Raw genomic sequence first — 21,866 nt, 5'->3', positions numbered from 1 at the left:
CCCCTTTTCTCATTCTAATAAAAGTTCAAGGAAAATAGGATGGCTGGCTGAGCCCAGGAACAAGAGTGAAAAACCCAGCTCGATGTCTCACCAAGCCTTCAGAAACGGTCGTGCCCTCTGGGGATGGGTGTCTTGCTTCTCTCTCAAAAGGTATCATGTCTGAAGGAGGCCAGACTAGAGTGTGCTACGAACGCCGTGACACACTTACAGTGGGGTTTTGCTAAACTGACCAACTGACCCGTCGTATTGAGGGTGAACCCAGGAAAGCATGGATAAATCCTCTACCCACACTACCAGCGTACACGAGGCAAATGTTGACTCAAACAATGGTGAAAAGATCAGAGCAGCTTATTCGAAATATCAAAAGCAAAGACATGGTATGACATTATGTGGAATGCAAACTACTTTTCCTACAAACTATGTGTCTATAATACCAGGGACTAAGACAGCTGGAACACTACTCTGCATCTGAAAGAAGGATTTAGCAACACTAGTTATCTACTGAAGCTACGCTAAAATTAGCTAAACTGGGAGGGCCAAAATACACTACATAACCAAAGGTATGTGGACACCTGCTCGTCTAAAATCTCATTCCAAAATCTTGGCCATTAATATGGAGTTGGTCCCCCCTTTGCAGCTATAACAGCCTCCACTCTTCTGGGAAGGCTTTCCACGTACATTTCTGAGGGGACTTGCTTCCATTCAGCCTTAGTGAGGTTGGGCACTGATGTTGAGCGATTAGGCCTGGCTCGCAGTCGGTGTTCCAAATCATCTCAAAGGTGTTCGAGGGGGTTGAGGTCAGGGTTCTGTGCAGGCGAGTCAAAATCTTCGACAAACCAATTCTGTATGGACTCCGCTTTGTGCACGGGGGCATTGTCATGCTGAAATAGGAAAGGACCCTACCCCAAACTGTTGCCTCAAAGTTGGAAGCACATAATTGTCTAGAATGTCATTGTATGCTGGAGCGTTCAGATTTCCCTTCACTGGAACTTAGGGGCCTAGCCCAAACCATCAAAAACAGCCCCAGACCATTATTCCTCCTCCACCCAACTTTACAGTTGGCACTATGCATTGCAGCAGGTAGCGTTCTCCTGGCATACGCCAAAACCAGATTTGTCCGTCAGACTGTCAGATGGTGAAGTGTGATTCACTCCAGCAAATGCGTTTCCACTGCTCCAGAGTCAAATGGCGGCGAGCTTTACGCCACTCCAGCCGACGCTTGGCATTCCGCAAGGTGATCTTAGGCTTGTGTGCGGCTGCTCGGCCATTGAAACCCATTTCATGAAGCTCCTGACAAACAGGTCTTGTGTTGACATTACTTTCAGAGGGAGTTTGGAACTCGGTAGTGAGTGTTGCAACCGAGGACAGATGATTTTTACACGCTACGCGCTTCAGCACTCTGTAGTCCCGTTCTGTGAGCTTGTGGGGCCTACCACTGTCGACACCTTCCTAATAAGTGGTTATGAAACCAACGATATGAGAGGAATTAATGCAAAATGAGGAGGGACTGAACTTGAGGGCAAGTTGCAAATTAGCAATCAGAACATCTAATGTAAAATAGATGTTCAAAAGGAAGCGTCTCATTTCATACTCCCGAATTGGACTTCATTAGTCTGGAATCGTTGTTCGTAGACATTTCCACTTCACAATAATAGCACTTACAGTTTGACCTGTTGGAAAGGTGGCATCCTATGATGGTTCCACGTTGACATTCATTGAGGTCTTCAGAACGGGCCATTCTACTGCCAATGTTTGTCTATGGAGATTGCATGGCTGTGTGCTTGATTTTATACATCTGTCAGCAACGGGTGCAGCTGAAATAGCCGAATCCACACACTTGAAGGGGTGTCCACATACTTTTGTATGTGTATTAAATTATTGAATTCTGAATTATCAGAATTTCAGTTATGAAGATACTGTGGCTGTGGGGTGATTATATAGGCTACATGGCCATCTTCCTGAACTGATACTCAAAACCTAAAAACTGACGTTTGGGTTTTCTGATGTGAATTCATGGTTGGATGCCAGAGTAAAGATCAACTGAGACCTGAATTAATAATGAAGATGTTATAGATACAAGAAGCTATGTTTTCCAATTAACAGATTTTTTTTCTGTACATGCGGTGGGATTCATTAATAACGGCTTGCAAGATGATAACTGGGATTTTTCACCTGTAGTTAAAACTCTGGGAAACTTATTTTCCCCAATCCACACCATTCATATGTCACTGAATCATTCATTATAAACACAGAACACATGTTGATGAATATTCAAACAAAATCAACAGTTATGCCTAATGTGACAGAGACATTGAGATTGTTGAGTAAATGCCTCGGATATTTACCACAAAGGCATAAGCATTTCTTGAATTCTTCTTATATTATTTATTTTTCTTTCTTTCTAACAAGCAGGGGAGTAGCCAATATTAAGGTGCATCTCTATTTTAGGGTTTTCTTGTGCAGTCTACAGCATGGCTGGTTAGTGTTTTCAAAAGGCTCAGCTAGATTGGCTTGGCTTGGTCCACGGCAGAGCAGAGAGTGTTGGCTAATTGAGGTTTTTCAATGTTGCCTGGCTAAACAGGACTCGCAGTCATTGGGACGAGCCTGGCAGTTATCACACCATGAATGGGAATGAAAACAACTACAAGGAAGTAGACCTGGAGCATCTGCAGCTATGGGGGAACTGTCGACACCTTCCTAATAAGTGGTTATGAAACCAACGATATGAGAGGAATGAATGCAAAATGAGGAGGGACTGAACTTGAGGGCAAGTTGCAAATTAGCAATCAGAACATCTAATGTAAAATAGACGTTCAAAAGGAAGCGTCTCATTTCATACTCCCGAATTGGACTTCATTAGTCTGGAATCATATTTGTTGTAGATTTTGGAGAGTTTGAGAAAAGGCTTTGGGGTAAAAAAGCCAACACTGATGCTCTGCAGTGAACAGGGTTTGTCTAGATCCAGTGTGAAGCACTGGATCTGGAGTCTGGCTACGTGTTCAGTAGCCATACCTCGAACGTCTCGGGCCGAGTCCAAGAAGCCTGGAGAGGACAAACACACAGGGAACAACACACAAAACAGCGGGAAAAAAAGCCTTTAAAAATTAACCCTCAAACACAAAGCTCAAGACATGCATTGCATTGAAATGCACATGTTAGTTGCTGCTGATACAGGCTGTATTTTACCTGTAGAGGTCCAGTGAAATTAGCTCATGTTCAAAACAAAGATGCATGGGGTTTAATGAGAAAATACATGTTAAAGAAGCGTAAATAAAACATGGCCATGTCCGAAATCTGTCTTGCCTATGACTTACTAAAACTACACACTCTGTACTAATTATTTGACATGCTATTTAGAATGTACTGTTTAGTAAAATTGTATGCAGTAAGCAACAAATATCAACATACTAGACTCACCCAAACTGAGGTGGCGCCATCTAATGCACAACTGTGTTGTTTTCCCGCCATTCATTCATTTTGGTACTGCATGTCTGGTACAGTCGTGGGTATGAAAAGATTATTCTCTACCTCAAAAGCATGCATTGAATTAATACTAAATGAAAGCTGAAAAGAGTATAGCATGTAGCCATTTAAAGCATACTACAGTTTGAAATTTCACATTCTATAAAACAGTATATTTTTTCACACTCAAAATGCCTTCATCTTTGAATGCAAGTCTGGGTATTCGGACATGGCCATTTAAACATTTATTTTAGGTGAATAAGCCCTCACCGCCAATGATGACTTATCTAGATTTTGTTTTAAAATTGCCCTCAAACATTTGACTTTTATTACATTAACAGCTTCCAACAGCTTCAGCTTTGTCATTTTTAGTTTTCCATGTTATCATCTCATCACAAACAATAGCAAAAACAACACCATCATCATCAACAACCAAAGGACACACACTGGATACGCAGTTTCAAGGCTGGAATAGGATGAAAACCAGGTGGTTTTTATGCAGTCCATTTTAGTTTGAGATACATTAGGAATCAATAGATGAATTCTTTGGTGGAACGTGTCATGATGAATATGCATGCGCAATCTCATAGATTTGATCCACAACTCTGATAAATCAAAAGGGACATGAATGGAAGATGGAGAGAGGTAGGAAGGAACTGGTTCAATGACATGACGGAATGACAAAGAACCAATGGAATCTTTGACAGCTTTTATCACAGGAACAGCAGGTTTTTCCCATTACAGAGGGCGGTAAATAAAATCCTCGGTGACACCCAGAAAAAAGAGGCAGACAGATACAGAGTGAAAGGGAGGAGATAGACACTGGGGTTAGTGAGCAGTGACAAAGCAATGTTATCCAGGTGGATCATTCGTGTTAGTGGAGGACGGTGTTATAAGTTTTAGACAAGACTGTCATGTATGCACTGTTGACTTGGACTGGTTCCATTGATTTCCACTGATATATGACATTGGGAATTGTAAGTGGCTTGGGATTCTTAATTAAAGTGACTTCCTTCAATCTAGAGTAATACACCTTACCAGAAGGGAAGATGGTCCAGATACGACAATACAATCTAGAATATCAATCAAGTGAAAATAAAACATTAATAGTCAGTTCTATTATTATTAAATGATAAATATAGCATGATAAATATAGTATGATGGAGCATCTCCTGTGATCTCAAGCAAGGGATGGTGGTGTTGCCTACTGACTTCCAGTTATCCATTTCCTCCTGCATGGTCATTGAGGGGAGTGTGAGCTGGGAGGTGTTTTGACACCTTCCTCCACATCATCTTGATGGCTCTGGGGTGAAGTTTCCCCTAGATACAGATCTAGGACCAGCTTCCCCTCCCCTAATACTAAACTTAAATATTTATGGGGAAAATACAAAACTGACAAAAGATCAGAGTCTAGAGTAAACTTCATCATGATGTGCATCCTGCACAGCCAGCCCGTTATAAAGCATTACCCGGCTACTTATTATGGAGTCAAGCATGACTTTTTAGTGAAGGAAATGCTGCAAGACATTCACACATCCTCTTTAAATGTCTAAGCTTCCAGCTACCGGCGCTGTCAAAGAAGCCAAGAGAGCCATCAGCATAAGAAAGCTTCAAGAATGTTATTTGAGCCTGGCAACCACTAGTCCCAGTTCAACTGAGGATAAATGCTAAGTTGGACATTTGCTATCTATTCTGTGTTTGTTGGAATAGCATTGGCTTGATGAACTCTATGGGCTTGTGACCGTCATACTGCATGCATATGCATTAACCTATGGTCCTGTGGATTGAATAGAGTATCAGTCGTGTGTTTAAAGCAACATCTCAGGTAGCGAGCCACCATAAAAGTAATTGAGGATTAACAGCAGTGGTTGGTGTTTTGAGTGACGCACAATTCTTCTTTCATAGTGGTTAAGGAGCCATGTTTTAATAGGTGTCCAGTTGTGAGAAGACCTCTTAAAACATGGAGCATATACTGGTGATAAGAGAGGTGTGGAAACAACACAAAACCACAACAGAGCTATAAGAGTGGAAGGGAGAAAGTGAGTGTCTGCAAGGGCTATAGGGCTAGGGGTCTATTTGAAATGTAGCATCTAATGTACGTTTCCTGCAGACAGTCCATCCCACTGAAGAGGATGCAGGGCGTCTTTCATGACAGGCCAAAATCTCAAAACCATCTCTGTTCAAGCCACTTCTCACACTACCACCACCAATAAAATAACTGTCTCCCTGAAAACGTTTTATTTTAAATGTAACACACTCTTCCTTCCTCCTCTAGTCGCTTTTGGTTTCAACTTTTATTCTTGTTGTTCACAGGGCCTCTTTCAGCACTCTCTCTTGTCATCTACATTAAAATGGTTGGATTGTCCATCTAAACCAAAGTAGGGCAGCGTGACCCAGATGTAGAATGCTGAGATAACTGTGACTCCCTGAGACTACACACAAGAGAGGCGACTAAGTGTGTTAAGGTACAGTATATTGGGCCTATTAGTAGTTGATGCCACATTATACTAGGTATTGTGAATATACTGTGTGTATATACAGTCCCAGTCAAAAGTTTGGACACACCTACTCATTCCAGGGTTTTTTGTTATTTTTACTATTGTCTACATTGTAGAATAACAGTGAATACATCAACACTATGAAATAACACATATGGAATCATGTAGTAACCAAAAAAGTGTTAAACAAATCAAAATATATTTTAGATTTGAGAATCTTCAAAGTAGCCACCCTTTGCCTTGATGATAGTTTTGCACACTCTTGGCATTCTCTCAACCAGCTTCATGAGGTAGTCACCTGGAATGCATTTCAATTAACAGATGTGCCTTGTTAAAAGTTAATGTGTTGAATTTATTTCCTTCTTAATGCATTTGAGCCAATCAGTTGTATTGTGACAAGGTAGGGGTGGTATACAGAAGATAGCCCTATTTGGTAAAATACCAAGTCCATATTATGGCAAGACCAGCTCAAATAAGTAAAGAGAAACAACAGTCCATCATTACTTTAAGACATGAAGGTTAGTCAATGGGAAAAATTTCAATAACTTTGACATTTTCTTCAAGTGCAGTGCAAAAACCATCAAGGGCTATGATGAAACTGGCTCTCATGAGGACCGCCACTGGAAAGGAAGACCCAGAGTTACCTCTGCTGCAGAAGGCCAGCATCCTGGAGTCGCCTCTTCACAGTCGACGTTGAGACTGGTGTTTTGCGGGTACTATTTAATGAAGTTACCTGTTTAGGACTTGTGAGGTGTTTGTTTCTCAAACTAGACACTCTAATGTACTTGTCCTCTTGCTCAGTTGTGCCCCGGGGTCTCCCACTTCTCTTTATTTTCTGGTTAGGGCCAGTTTGTGCTATTCTGTGAAGGGAGTAGTCCACAGCGTTGTACAATATCTTCAGTTTCTTGACAATTTCTCGCATGGAATATCCTTAATTTCTTAGAAACTGAATAGACTGACGAGTTTCAGAAGAAAGTTCTTTGTTTCTGGCCATTTTGAACCTGTAATCGAAGCCACAAATGATGATGCTCCAGATACTCAACTAGTCTAAAGAAGGCCAGTTGTATTGCTTCTTTAATGAGGACAACAGTTTTCAGCTGTGCTAACATAATTGCAATAGGGTTATTCTAATGATCAATTAGCCTTTTAAAATTATAAACTTGGATTAGCTAACACATTGGAACACAGGAGTGATGGTTGCTGATAATGGGCCTCTGTACGCCTATGTAGATATTCCATAAAAAATCTGCCGTTTCCAACTACAATAGTCATTTACAACATTAACAATGTCTACACTGTGTTTCGGATCAATTTGGTGTTATTTTAATGTACAAAAATCAGCTTTTCTTTCAAAAAGTTCTAAGTGACCCCAAACTTTTGAACGGTAGTGTATCTACATAAGGTTTTCGCTTTGTCATTATTGGGTATTGTGTGTTGATTGTGATAGAAATTGTTTAATTTAATCCATTTTAGAATAAGGCTGTAACGTAACAAAGTGGAAAAAGTCAAGGGGTCTGAATACTTTCCGAAGGCTCTGAATATATGACTATATACATCACCAAAGATCTTGTTTATTCCAATAGCAAATGTGAATCAAATATTCTCTTTGCACTTTCTGATGTAAAGCAACGCACCACATTGTTGTCTCACAGAGAATTATTGATGCACTTTTGAAGTACTTTGGAAACTTTCCCCCTCAGACTCATATCTTACGGTGTAAAAACACCATAAATAGTAAGATTCTCTGCGGAGAAACATGCTTTGAGATTCTGTACAAGAAGCAGAGAGCTAGTTTTCAAAGTTTTATTCCAGGGATAATTACTGACATACGGTGTAGTGAATAAACCAGATCGCTTTTAAATGAAAAGGTAATTATAAAGTGCTTATAATGTTTAAACACCACTTGAACTAGAAGGAAACATTATCTCTCTCAACTGACTAATCCAGCAGACTTTTCTTACACAACTCACAATCAGAATCGAACACTAAAAGATGGGTTTAGAAAAGCCGACCACACCATCAGAATGCAGCAATAAGAGCATGAAAATAGGCTTGAAATTAGGTTATTTGCCTTTACTCTAAATGCAGAACAGCGATAATGCCTTTGAATCTGACATCCTTGCAAGATAGGAATATACACAGAGGTGGGCTATTCATATATACAGTAGATGGTGTGTAATATATCATATAATTCTGCTGAGAGCTCCTGTTCTCCTTTTAGGAGCATAATGCTGGCAGTGACAGAGATGCATAACCGCATGTAGATACACACGCACAATCTGGAATCAAATCTGCCCTTTGAAGAAAATGCTAATGCTACTCCGTGTCCTTAAGATAAAGCATAGTCTTAGTCACAAATTGTTTTAGAAATACCTTGACTTGTCAAATGCATCGGGTGCCTATGTAAACATCCACGTTTTTGAAGTAAAGAAACAAGGTACAAACCTATACTAAAGGGGACACACTGACCTAGGGATTGAGTGAGTAGATAAAAAAATATATATAAAAAATCAAACTTTACTCTGAGTCCACGTATAAAACCTATTTCTTTCCTTTATAAAATGCTTTCTGCTCCAATCATTCCAATTCACACATATGCCCCCTCCGAAGTGCTAATAATTAGTAAGAGTGCTGTTAGCGAGCGGAATGCAGAGGTGCAAAGAGACTAAAGTAATTGCAGGGGAATATGATAAGCCTCTGTCCTAGTAAGAGAGATAGAGATAGAGAGAGAAAAAGAGCAAAGCAGAGGAAGAGTGTGAAAGTGAGTGTAAAAGTGAGAGTGTAAAGTGGGAAAAGAGTTTCTCACCATGGCTGAATATTGATAAGAGCTGTTAGCAGTTGTCGATAGATATTGCTTGATTGCGTTTGGATGAGAAAACATGAAATGATGCTTAACAACTGATGTGGAATTTCTAATTACATTTGTCTGGGTGAAATATGCTGAGAGATGCAGCTGCACCTGGGGTTCAGGGATCGCTGATGTTGCTGCGTTTCTTTCATTATTTGAGTAAAGCTACAGTATGACTTGGAGCGGCTGGTTGTAAAGGGATATGAAAGCCTTCTAGTGGAGCGTCAGATAGGACCATGCACTGAAACACATGCCTCCAAATGAACACTGGGTAGAGGATGAAAGAGGTGGGGGGGAATTGAGTGTAATCTATGATTCACAGTGACCATGCACACAGCATCATCAAAGTGTCGAACACTAATAAGATCAGACGTTAAGGGGGCAAAAAGTGACAGGGATTTTTTAGCGGACGACAGGATGATCTGCTCGATTCTATCAGGGTTTTATTTTTCATGTATATGGAGTTGCATTACCTAACCATCTGAATATCATACCTGGTAAATCCTGCTTAGAGGCTCCTTTAGACGAAGAAACCATGAATGAAACCACCAGGACAGACTAGTACATGTCCACTGCCTATTACTGTTGGACTTGCTCAACGGGACTTTTGAAAGGCGTTTGGTATAATACCATGGATGAAATGGAGCTGTGCTTGTCTTTAAGTTTTTATATCAATATTCAGTTGGCAGTAGTTGGCACTCTGATTGACACATCCTGTCCACCACAGCTCGGGCCCCTGGTTCCATGCCCGTCCCTGGTCCCCAGACACCAGTACCTGCTCTCCCTCTGTGAAGAACCTCCGGCCAAAGCTCCAGGTGATGGTGGGGGTGGGGTCTCCAGAGGCCTCGCAAGTCAGGGTGATCTGCTCCTCCAGCTCTGATGCAGTCTGATTGTCCAGGTAGGTGATCCTTGGTTGCACTAGATAAAAAGGAAAAAATACAATACATTTGATAGATGCCAATGGAATATACACTGAGTGTACAAAACATTAGGAACAACTGCTCTTTTCATGACATAGACAGACCAGGTGAATCCAGGTGAAAGCTATGAGCCCTTATTGATGTCACTGGTTAAATCCACTTCAAATCAGTGTAGCTGAAGGGGAGGGGATAGGTTAAATAATGATTTTTAAGCCTTGAGACAATTAAGATATGGATTGTGTATGTGTACCATTCAAAGGGTAAATGGGCAATACAAAAGATTTAAGTCAATTTGAACGGGGTATGGTAGTAGGTGCCAGGCGCACCGATTTGAGTGTGTCAAGAACAATAACGCTGCTGTGTTTTTCAGTTTCAGTTTCCCATGTGTATCAAGAATGGTCCACCACTCAAAGGACATCCAGCCAACTTGACACAACTGTGGGAAGCATTGGAGTCAACATGGGCCAGCATCCCTGTGGAACGCCTTTGACACCTTGTAGAGTCCATGCCACGGCGAATTGAGGCTGTTCTGAGGGCAAAAGGGGATGCAACTCAATATTAGGAAGGTGTTCCCAATGTTATGTGTATTGCTTGTATGCACATCGCTATCGTAAAACCAAGAAAAACATTTAAAAAGCACAAAAACGCAAAGGTCTTTTACAGCAGTTAATGGGAATAATTTTACTCTTACCGAACACATTCAAGCTGACTTCCTCCTCCTTCTCCCCAGCCTTGTTCCGGGCGATGCATGTGTAATCTCCTTCATCCACTTTCTTGACATCCTTTATTATCAGCTCCGAGCCGTCGTCATTCAAGCTGTATTTATCGTCCGATTCAAGGACAATGATGTCACTGAGGGGGGAGAGGCAGAAACACAAAGTTCACATCACAGACTTTTGTCTCCACAACATGAAGCTAAAAACAGTCCTCTTCAGTCTGTGACTGAGATCAGTTTGGGGGCTTTATCTCAAAGTTGAGCAGTTGGTAAACAAAATGCTTGGCTCAGAACCGTAAGTCTTTGAAGCGTCGGACCAGATCTCCACATCAGAAATCGTTAAACAAAGCTTCTTTCTCTGGCTCTGCACTGTAACTATATCATGGCTGTTTTACAAAGGGACAACATCCATAGGATGGTGATAGACTGTATGATGTCAAGTTAAGGATTTTTTTCGGCACCCTTTGAACCACGACATGCCTGAGCTTTCCTTGAACTCTAAATCAGACGTGCATACACTGGGTTTGGACTGCAGTCCTTCATCTGTATGCTTGTAGGAGCTTCAATCCTGAAGCGTTCTCCAAGGGATACCAAATGACAGGCCTATCAGCGGCCCATTAAATAAATTACAAATGGTGGGAGGTGCTGGCCCCCCTCCCGACACCAGACCCCACTTTTCTCCTTCCTCCTCCGTTGAGGCCAAGCACTGATCAGATGGGTCTCCTCGTCCTCCTATCCCTCTCATTCATTTAAACTCCAAGAGAAACACTACAGTAACTCTGTAGTGTTGTAATTCTTCCCCCACTTTACTAGTTGTGTCAACAGCTATGCTGAGGATAGATCAAACAATAGAGCTTTGGCCATCTTCAAGCAATTAGATAAATGGAATTCATACTGTTGACCCATTTCTTCTTTTATTGTGAGAATGCTTACCCTTTGATTACAAAAAAACAACATTAACCTCGATCTCCCCAACCAGCTGATACAAACCACTTTATTTATGCTCATGAAAGCGCTGCATCACTGCCTGGTACGGCAACTGCTTGGCCTCGGACCGCAAGGCAGTACAGAGGATCGTGCGTACGGCCCAGTACATCCTGCCATCCAGGACCTCTATATCAGGAGGTGTCAGAGGAAGGCCCTAAAAATGGTCAAAGACACCAGCCACCCTAGTCATAGACTGTTCTCTCTGCTACCGAATGGCAAATGATATGGGAGCGCCAAGTCTAGGTCTCAAAGGCTTCCTAACAGCTTCTACCCCCAAGCCATAATACTCCTGAACAGCTAATCAAATGCCTACACAGACTATTTTCATTGTCCCCCCCCCCCCCTCTTTTACGCTGCTGCTACTCTCTGTTTATTATCTATGCATACTCTCTGTTTATTATCTAGTCACTTTAACTCTACCTACATGTACATATTACCTCAATTACCTTGACTAACCTGTGCTCCCGCACATTGACTCTGTACCGGTACCTCATGTATACCCCCTGTTGAGGCCCTGGGTCTCAACCACGCCCTGTGTAATTGGGTCCTGGACCTCTTGACGGGCCGCCCCAAGATGGTAAAGGTAGCAAACAACACCTCCACTTCGCTGATCCTCAACACTGGGGCCCCACAATGGTGCGTGCTCAGCCCCCTCCTGTACTCCCTGTTCACCAATGACTGTGTGGCCATGCACGCCTCCAACTCAATCATCAAGTTTGAGATGACACAACAGTAGTGGGCTTGATTGCCAACAACGAGACAGCGAGACAGGGAGGTGAGAGCACTCGGAGTGTGGTGTCAGAAAAACAACTTCTCACTCATGATCGTGGACTTCAGGAAACAGCAGAGGAAGCACCCCCTATCCACATTGACGGAACAGCAGTGGACAAACTGAAATGGTCCACCCACACAGACAGTGTGGTGAAGAAGGCGGAACAGCGCCTCTTCAACCTCAGGAGGCTGGAGACATTTGGCTTGTCCCCTGAAACCCTCACAAACCTTGACAGATGTACAATTGAGAGCATCCTGTCGGGCTGTATCACTGCCTGGTACAGAAACTGCACCGCCCACGCATCACCGGGGGCAAAGTACCTGCCCTCCATGACACCTACAGCACCGATGTCACATCAAGGCCAAAAAGATCATCAAGTATAACAACCACCCGAGCCACTGCCTGCTCACACCGCTATCATCCAGAAGGCGAGGTCAGTACAGGTTTATCAAAGCTGGGACCGAGAGACTGAAAAACAGCTTCTATCTCAAGGCCATCAGACTGTTAAACAGCTATCACTAACAACATCACTAACACAGAGAGGCTACTGCCTACATACAGACTTCAATCATTGGCCACTTTAATACATGGCTCACTAGTCACTTTAATAATGCCACTTTAATAATGTTTACATATCTTGCATTACTCATCCCATATGTATACAGTATACTGTATTTTATACCATCTATTGTATCGTGCCTATGCCACTCTGTCATTGCTCATCCATATATTTATATGCATATACTCTTATTCCATTCCTTTACTTACTGTAGATTTGTGTGCATTAGGTAGTTCTTGTGGAATTGTTAGATTACATGTTAGATACTGCTGCACTGTCGGAACTAGAAGCATAAGCATTTCTCTACACTCGCAATAACATTTTCTAACCATGTGTATGTGACCAATACAAATGTATTTGATTTGGTATAGCCTCGCTACTGTTATTTACTGGTGCTCATTAATTATTTGTTATCTGTTACTTATCTATTTTTCACTTAACACTTATTTTTCTTGAAACCACACTGTTGGTTAATGGCTTGTAAGAAAGCATTGATTGCACTGTAAGGTTTACTACACCTGTTGTATTCGGCACATGTGACAAATAACATTTGGTTTGATTTGAAAGACAAGATAGTCGGTGTGACTTACCGGGCCCAGGTGACTGTGGGTTCAGGGAAGCCATCAGCGTCACAGGCCAGCATCACAGACTGGTTTATGTCCGCCGTGGCATTCACCTCCGACTGCCTGGTGCGGATGCTAGGGAGCACTGAAACACAGACATACAGTAGATACAAGCATTATTGAAAGATACAGAGGTCATACGTGAGTAGGAAATTAATTATACTACTGTGATACTAAGATAAGACAATGTAAGGTTGTTATGTGCTTCAAACAAGTCTTAAAATGGTTTATAATCAGATCATGATGCACTATAGTGGTTGGTTTTAAGTATGATAGGAGTAAATAAATGTTACTCTAAGCTTGTTACAGGATTGTTCTTTTTTTATTATTCTGTAATGGTCTTCATAATAGCACAGTATTGGATCTATAACTACACTATATTCTAAGTGTGCTCAGATCCAAATCCCAGGGTGAGAGCATAGGCGGAGAAAGAGGGGGTAGGGTGAGAGGGAGGATGTGATACTCACCGTTGACGATGACCTTGATGATCTTCAGGTCAATCTCTCCCCGGGCCATAACACGAGCCTCACAGGTGTACGCCCCTTCATCCGTTTTCTTGATGCCTCGGATCTGGAGGTGGTTGTTGCCCATGATCTTAAATCGAACTGTGAACAATCGCAAGAAAAGGAAAGAGAGAAGGCTCAATCATCATTAACAATAGGTGGTGCAGGTTTAACACAAGGCAACATGGGAAGGCACACATACAATGAGAATTCAGGAGGCGTGATCTGAGTTACAGTTGAATGCTGCATTTGCTCCCTCTCAGCATCAATATTACAATGTAAAAATAGTCATGAGTTATACATAGGTGTGGAGGGAAGATGATTTTTAGAACCACACGATAGTCAATAACTCGCCACCAGAAAAACTAGTGACATATAGACTCATCAAAAGAAAGCTTTACCATCCATCCACTGGAAAAAATGTTAATTTACATACAGTATGTTCATTGTTTCAATGTTTATTTAGATAATTAAGTGGTGTACTATTCACTGTGAGATTTTGTTACATTGCTCAACAGAGCATTGCCATGGCATTGTGCCTCTTATTCTTTGTCCTTTATATCCCTACTGTAGTAAATGTGAGACGCTGAAAGCAACTACTACTACTTCTTGAATTGCGTTGTCATAGCTCTACTATGTAAATATTCTATGAATCCTCTTTACTCTGTAAGTTCAAACATCTGGCAGCCAGCGTACAAATATTGTATGGCAACTGTGTTAATTCAACCCTCTTTTGAAGCGATGCCAGCTGTAGATCTGGTTTAGTGAATCTGTATTTGGGCAAAAGCTTTGAATTCATTAACCAGACTTTTTAAATAGCTCTCTCTGAGCTGTGAATCACATTTTAGCATGAAAAAGATGTGTACTTAGAGCTATAAGCACATGCAGCTTTGATATGGAAAAAGTTAACTGGAGCAATGTGGAAAATTGTATTTACATAAGCAGTATGGGTTTCAGTCTGGGCTGCAATTAGTGGTTTTCTAGAGAAAAACACATCCCTGTCCAGAGTCCAAGAAAACGCCACACACCAGAGCGCTGTGGTCACCCTGAGCCTCCCAGTGGTCGCCAGAGGGAGGGGTCCTCTAAGGTTAGAATAGTGCAGTCCGGAGAAAAACAAAATCCTTCAGAATGCCTCTCTGACAGCATCCCACTCGTCTGAATATGAAGCCTTCAAATATCCTTTCACAACTGACAACCACCATTTCTCTTGATCAAGAAATATCCTGTTTCCTGTCCTCACTTCATCTATTATGTTGAAACACTCAAATTACCAAAAGGCAGGGAGGGCTGTGCTCTTAGGGAGAGAGCGAATGAATGTGGGGTGAATAAAAAAAGAGCTGGCAGATATAATGAAAGCAAACAAAAAAACTGGGGAGGGGGGGGTCTCCACGACTCTGGGTAGTAGGCAACTCACACATTGGCACATTGATTTGTGTACAAGCCTTACCATCTTTTGTAACCTGGATCTTTGAGCCTTTGTGCTTCCAGATGATGCTGGCGGGAGGCGAGCTGACGACGTCACAGATGATGTCAGCGTCATCCCCTTCATTAAACTCCTGTGGGGAAGGGGCGTTCTTGAAGGTTATCTTTTCTGTAGGGGAGAAGAATAGAAGTCCACTGTCAACTGCATTTCCCGAACAAGTCAACAAAGTTAATAGACCAACATGTTCTATGGTGAGTGCTCCCTTTGTTACCCAGTCTATGCATTTGTCATGGCATTCCACCTGTTCCTGATGGAACATACTATACAGTTAGTTTAGTTGTATATTCTAAATACGCGGGTTCTCTAAATGGAGAGGAATAGTTACCTTTACAATGACACTAGGGCGAAGATACAATCAACAATACTGTATGAAGGACAATTGAAGAAAACAAATATGCACAAAATATGCACAGACACTTAAATTACATTCTTCAAAATGACATCGTGCACGTCACATATGCACAGATAATACAGTAAGGGGATTTCATTTGGGGGCAATCCACTAAATTACAATGAATAATATCAACACTTTTCAAGGACTGAGTTTGAGAGGGAACTTACGGAAGATTTTCACGTTGACAGTGCCCTGAGACTCCTTGTCTGCATTTTTGGCCACACACTTGTAGACACCGGCATTGTCCACATCAGCATTGTAGATAGTAAGGGTGGACGAGGACTCGTCGTTGCGGTTCACAATGATGTCCTGTCTGTTCGGTAAAAGCTTCTCGCCGTTCGGGGCATACCAATCAATGTCCTTTGCGTCTCCAACAACTGAGGAGGCAGGGTGGATGTGTGAGCAGAGTGCAAATGCACTGTTTATGTGTCTTCAGCAGTTAGTATGAATGATAACCAAACAGATAAATATGTGCTGCCTTGCGAGGTGATGCTGCATCTGAGGTATGCTGCATCTGAGGTATGCATTATAGTTTTTTTTGGCCTAGGGTTTCTCTGCTTTATGAAGGCCATCTTCATACCAATATGCACAAAAAGAGAACTATTTTACATATTTGCTCAGATGATATACTACCTGAAAAAAGACTGAAATTAAAATGCTGCCATTGATATTTTGAAAGAAGGGCAAAGCCAAGTCACATTTTCTGAAATCTTTCACTCCCTCATTCATAATGGAACAAAGACGTGCTGAAGCAAACAGTATTTTGCTGACATCTTACTGCAATAAAAGTACACAGCTATCTACAGTTCTTTTCATCTAAAGGAAACATTGCTAAAGTGAAATGTTCTCATCTTTGCTATGACATATTGAGCCTCTATTTTCTCTTTGCTATTCAACAACAGGATGCTGGCCTGCAGGAGTCTGCCAGTAGTGGGGGGTAACTGACCACAGTTGCAGGTCAGCGTCCTGGGAAACCCATGCTACTGCAGCCTTGAGAACTGCTGTAGCACCTTCACTTTATGTAGAGTTATTTTCTATATCAAGCTGTCAAAATACTGTAGCTATTTGGGAGTTTGCAGTTATGGAGGCGATTGTATCTGTACCACACCTACCTTCGCAGAGGAAGAATTTGGACTCCCCCACGCTGATCTCTCCTTGCATCGGTGTGATCTCCACTTGTAGGGAGGCTAGAAGAGAAAAACACAGACAGAGCAGGTCTCAGAACAGTTCAAGTCAAACTCTGCACTTTTACATCGTTCCAATACACTTTCCACACAGCAGGTCCTATAACAGGCGTGAGCAAGGGGAGGGGAACAGGATGACACAGCGGCAAAGCACAGTGAGACAAGGTATGGCACACTTGAATGCATCAACAGCTTGACTGAACATCTGCTGCTGATCAACCTAAGATGAGCCGTTTCCCACCTTTCACTTTTCAATATAATGCCGTTAATTGGATTCAGTTAACAAATAAGTATTTTATTATTTGCAGCCTCATTTTAGTAAAAGCACAGTCACTAAAAAGTTGGTATGCTAAGTCAACAAATGAAAACAACATTCCCACATTGTAGCCGTATAGGCCACAGTAGCATGTATTTAGATAACAATGTGTTAATTGTTGGCGCTCTGGCAAGGTCCCAGCATTGCTAATGCAGTAGGCAGCTCCCATCGGCATTGGTGGGATTGTTAATGAGGTTGGGATGATGGTAGGGGTGTGCGGGCGGGTAACATAATGAAATGTGGTGGAACAACACATAGCTATGGCAAGTCCTGTCAAATCCACTTATTGAAAAACCTCTGTGTTGGACAGGCAGATTCTCTGACAAAATATGACAATTATGCCCTGGCACTATCTTAAAGGACCATTAATTATATGCCTTTCAAATGTATTTTAGACTTGTAATTACCCAGGCGTCCGATAAGATTTTATAATCACCTGACCGAGCTATCCCTGTGTTCTCACAATTTTTTCGTCTGACACAGAGTGTCCGCTCAGGAAGTGTAATGCCGTAAATCAAAGCATATTAGCTTCCTAAGATGCTGCCGAATACATTTAATATTTCTGCATCAACTAAAGTGGGTGACAGAGATGAGATTTAGAATGTACCGGAGAGAATCAGCTGGTGTTTGTTCTCTTCAGCTCTGCTGGATAAATTAAAGAGGAATCAACTTCCAACTTGGTGAGAGACAGGAGAGACATACTCCAAAGTTCGGGACAGCATACCTTAAATATTTACATCTTCTTAACCCAAGGTGTGCCTGGACAATCTTTCTTAAAAATTCTCCGATGTGGCCTATTTTAAAACGTTTCTCTTACCAAATCAGGAAATCAGGTCTGGTACTCTCTCTGTCATGATCTGTGCCTCAAGAGCAGAGGTGAAAGTAGGCATGTCCGGTCCAGTACGGCATCCTGGCAAAATAAATAGTGGGAGCACACCGTACCGTGGACACACCATACCCACCATTAGTGGGGTTATCATTTGTTTTTCAACAGGACAAAGACCAAACACACCTAGAGGCTGTGTAAGGGCTATTTGACCTAGAAGGAGAAGGATGGAGCGCTGCATCAGATGACCTGGCCTCCACAATCACCTGACCTCAACCCAATTGAGATGGTTTGGGATGAGTTGGACCGCAGAGTGAAGGAAAAGCAGCCAACAAGTGCTCAGCATATGTGGGAACTCCTTCAAGACTGTTGGAAAAACATTCCAGGTGAAGCTGGTTGAGAGAATGCCAAGAGTGTGCAAAGCTGTCATCAAGGCAAATGGTGGCTACTTTGAAGAACCTAAAATATAAAATTATTTTGATATGTTTAACACTTTTTTGGTTACTACATGATTCCATATGTGTTTTATATAGTTTTGCTGTCTTCACAATTATTCTATAATGTAGAAAATAGTAAAACACAAAGAAAACCCTTGAATGAGTAGGTGTGTTCAAACTTTTGACTGGTACTGTATGTATACATACACATACATGGCGTGGCAGGGTATCCTAGTGGTTAGAGCATTGGACTAGTAACCGAAAGGTTGCAAGTTCAAATCACCGAGCTGACAAGGTACAAATCTGTCGTTCTCCCCCTGAACAGGCAGTTAACCCACTGTTCCTAGGCCGTCATCTCTTTTAAATATATTTCTGTTTATTATTGTCTCCTAACCCTACCACCCCTCTCCTAATTGGAGTAAACTAATGGACAACAACACTTAGGCTTCTACTTCCAGCTGACACATACTATATCAATTTTATGGACACAATGTATTTTACAATAGGTATCTTTCATTTGTTTACAAATGAACCCCTCAGCTCCACTCAACCCCTCCCATATACGTTTTATTAATCACAATATTATTTAATACACTTTGGCATTTAATGCAGGGTCAACTGACAAGTTCCTTACTTTTCCTCCCTTCCCTTCCATTTATGTGGTAATTCTTCAATTAGTTGGTTGTAAGTTTGGGTAGAGCTGACATTTCAATATATTTTTTGTATATTTTTTAGTATCAATTAGTATATTTGAGTTTAACCACAATATTGTTTGTATTATTTGTTCTGTCTTTTCTGGTGGATTAAACTGAAATTGCAACTAACTTTCTATGGCTTAGAAAATTAGCGATATATTGGAGATGATTTCATTTTCAAATAACCAAAAGTTAGAGCTTTTAGTCTGAATAAATGGAAAAAGGCCAGTCTTGAACACGGGGTGGGACATTCTTACTAATCTGTTAGAGAACCAGTTTGGATTTAAATATAACTTTTGTATGACTGATGCCTTTAGATAGAGGTCTAATGCTTTCATATTTAATCATTTCTGCCCTCTGAATTCACATTCTTTATATAAATAGGCCCCTTTTAATTTTGTCTTGCCGTTCCACATAAAATTGAATATTTTTTGCTCATATAATTAAAGAAACTGGTCGCTAGGTGTAGGCAAGACCATTAGCAAATAGGTAAACTGGGATATTATTTTTCACTTTATTGAACCAAGAGAATGAACTAAAGAGAAAAAAGAGAAAGACAGAAAACAGCAAACAACAATGCAAAAAAATTAAACAAAATAATAAATTTAAAACAAAGGACATCAAGGACAACTAAAATCATAACAACAATGGCAACTGTATATGTTTGTGTGCATGTCTGGCAATATTACATGTATGTGTGTGTTCTTGTATGCGTTTATTTGAATGAGAGTGTGTGTATATGCATGTGTACAAACACCTGCACGGCATCAGCCTCAGGCAAACCGGCATTAGTTGTAAAAACACTGCCCCTCAGTGTCTTTCAAACATACTTTTATTATGTTTTATTTTTATTTTTACTTTTATCTTTGACCATCATTCTATCTCCCACACATCAACTCCACTCCCACTTGTCTCCAATTCCACATCCCAACCCTCAGCTTCCCTCAGCCCATCCCATCTATCTCTGCTGGCCACCCACTCCGGGTTTCTATGCAACACATATCTTTCAACTATGCTGTGATGTTTAACGTACAATTTCAATCTATCTAATCGAATAGAATCCACAGAATGCGAACTCATAACAGTACTATTTCTAGGGTCAATTTTAGATCAATGCTATGCATTTTCAGCTATTCCTGAACCTGAGACCAGAAACAGGCTACCTGAGGGCAATACCAAAATAAATGGTATATTGATTCTGTATCCTCACAACAAAATCTACAGAGCTTCGATGATTTTATGCCCCAAATATTCAAAAAAAAAATTAGTGGCAAGAACTCTATATAATAATTTTAGCTGAAAAGCACGGTCTTGAATCTTGCATTGTTTTATATATCAACTCATACACCATGGAATCGGTACATCAAAAATCTCTTCTCAACTATTTTGCAATATCTATGGCACAGTTATACACATACTGGTCCTCAAATGAAACTGGTATACTTTCCTATTTATGCTATTTTTATTCCTCTGCCAGTTTTGATCCTTTATATTGGGCAGACAGACCAGTTCCCTACCTCCTCCTGCTGCCACCTGCCTCCTCCATTTTTGGGGTATTGCTGTAATCAATTGGTTGTACACTTGGATTGAGCAGACCTTCCCGTACAATTCTGATAACTCCATGAAGGACATAACTCTACCATCCCAATTTCCAATATCATTTAAGAACAAAATACCCCTTTCAAACATCTTTCCCATAAATACAGGTATTTTAGCAACCAGCACATTTGAGTTCAGCCCTATTATTTGTTGTAATATTTGTTCTATCTTTTCAGGGGGATGGAATTGTAGCCTGCTCTGCAATGCTTGTCTGAAAAAGAGAGATACTTTGAAAAAAGTCATTTTTTTATTATTGTTTTCAATTAACCCGAAAATGAGACATGGCAATCTGCACAAAGGCAAAAAGGCCATTTTTAAACAATGTAATTTACTTGAGAACCATTTAGGGTTCAAGTAAAACTTTTGAATAAGTGAAGCTTTTATAGAGGTTTAGTGCTTTTATATTTAATAATCTTAACCCAACCCAATTCATATTCATTATATAGACAGGCACTTTTCATTTTGTCTGGTTTAGCGTCCCAGATAAAGTGAAATATTTTTTGCTCATATGATTTCAAAAACGAATCATCAGGAGTAGGCAGCGCCATAAGTAAGTGAGTAAACTGAGATATGACTAAGGAGATAATCAGGGCAATTTTTCCATAAATAGACAGGTATTTACCTCTCCATGGTTGCAGGGTCTTGTCTATTTATAAGTTTTACATTTTCTATTGAAATTCATTGTGGAGCGCTTATTTATACGTTTTGTGATATGAATACTAAATATGTCTACTTTACCTTCAGCCCATTTTATATGTAAACTGCAAGGTAATGTAAAAGTTGTATTTTTCAAAGATCCAATATGTAATATTGTACACTTATCATAATTAGGTTTTAGTCCAGAAAGTATAGAAAAGTTACCTAGATCTTCAATAACACATTGCAGGGATAAATCTTGCGGACTTAATATAAAACTTGAGTCATCGGCATACATGGACACCTTTGTTTTTAAGCCTTGGATTTCTAATCCTCTAATGTTGTTATTGGATCTCATTTTAATAGCTAGCATTTAGATGCCCATAACGAATAGATATAGTGACAGCGG

The 21,866-nt window shown here is 40.8% G+C and overlaps 1 protein-coding gene across 22 annotated transcripts in view; it reads right to left on the bottom strand.

Moving 5' to 3' along the window:
* Positions 1–21,866, bottom strand: part of LOC110533530 (neural cell adhesion molecule 1) — a 322,515-nt gene that overhangs the window by 57,039 nt on the left and 243,610 nt on the right. For 12 of the 22 annotated variants that reach the window (XM_090186182.1, XM_090186183.1, XM_090186191.1 and 9 more), the window contains 8 exons: positions 16,877–16,951; positions 15,932–16,141; positions 15,335–15,478; positions 13,852–13,989; positions 13,352–13,469; positions 10,420–10,580; positions 9,584–9,726; positions 3,013–3,042 (listed from right to left, as the gene is read on the bottom strand). In XM_090186182.1, the coding sequence (XP_090042308.1) occupies positions 3,013–3,042; positions 9,584–9,726; positions 10,420–10,580; positions 13,352–13,469; positions 13,852–13,989; positions 15,335–15,478; positions 15,932–16,141; positions 16,877–16,951 (1,019 nt within the window). The remainder of the gene's footprint in view (positions 1–3,012; positions 3,043–9,583; positions 9,727–10,419; positions 10,581–13,351; positions 13,470–13,851; positions 13,990–15,334; positions 15,479–15,931; positions 16,142–16,876; positions 16,952–21,866) is intronic. The other 10 variants (XM_021617844.3, XM_021617845.3, XM_090186192.1 and 7 more) reach the window with 1 other exon arrangement.

This window comes from Oncorhynchus mykiss, chromosome 10, assembly GCF_057628025.1.
Source record: "Oncorhynchus mykiss isolate SJ-2025 chromosome 10, ASM5762802v1, whole genome shotgun sequence".
Taxonomy (NCBI): Eukaryota; Metazoa; Chordata; class Actinopteri; order Salmoniformes; family Salmonidae; genus Oncorhynchus; species Oncorhynchus mykiss.
Note: the sequence above shows the minus strand (reverse complement) of the source record. Positions and strands in the feature narration are given on the sequence as shown.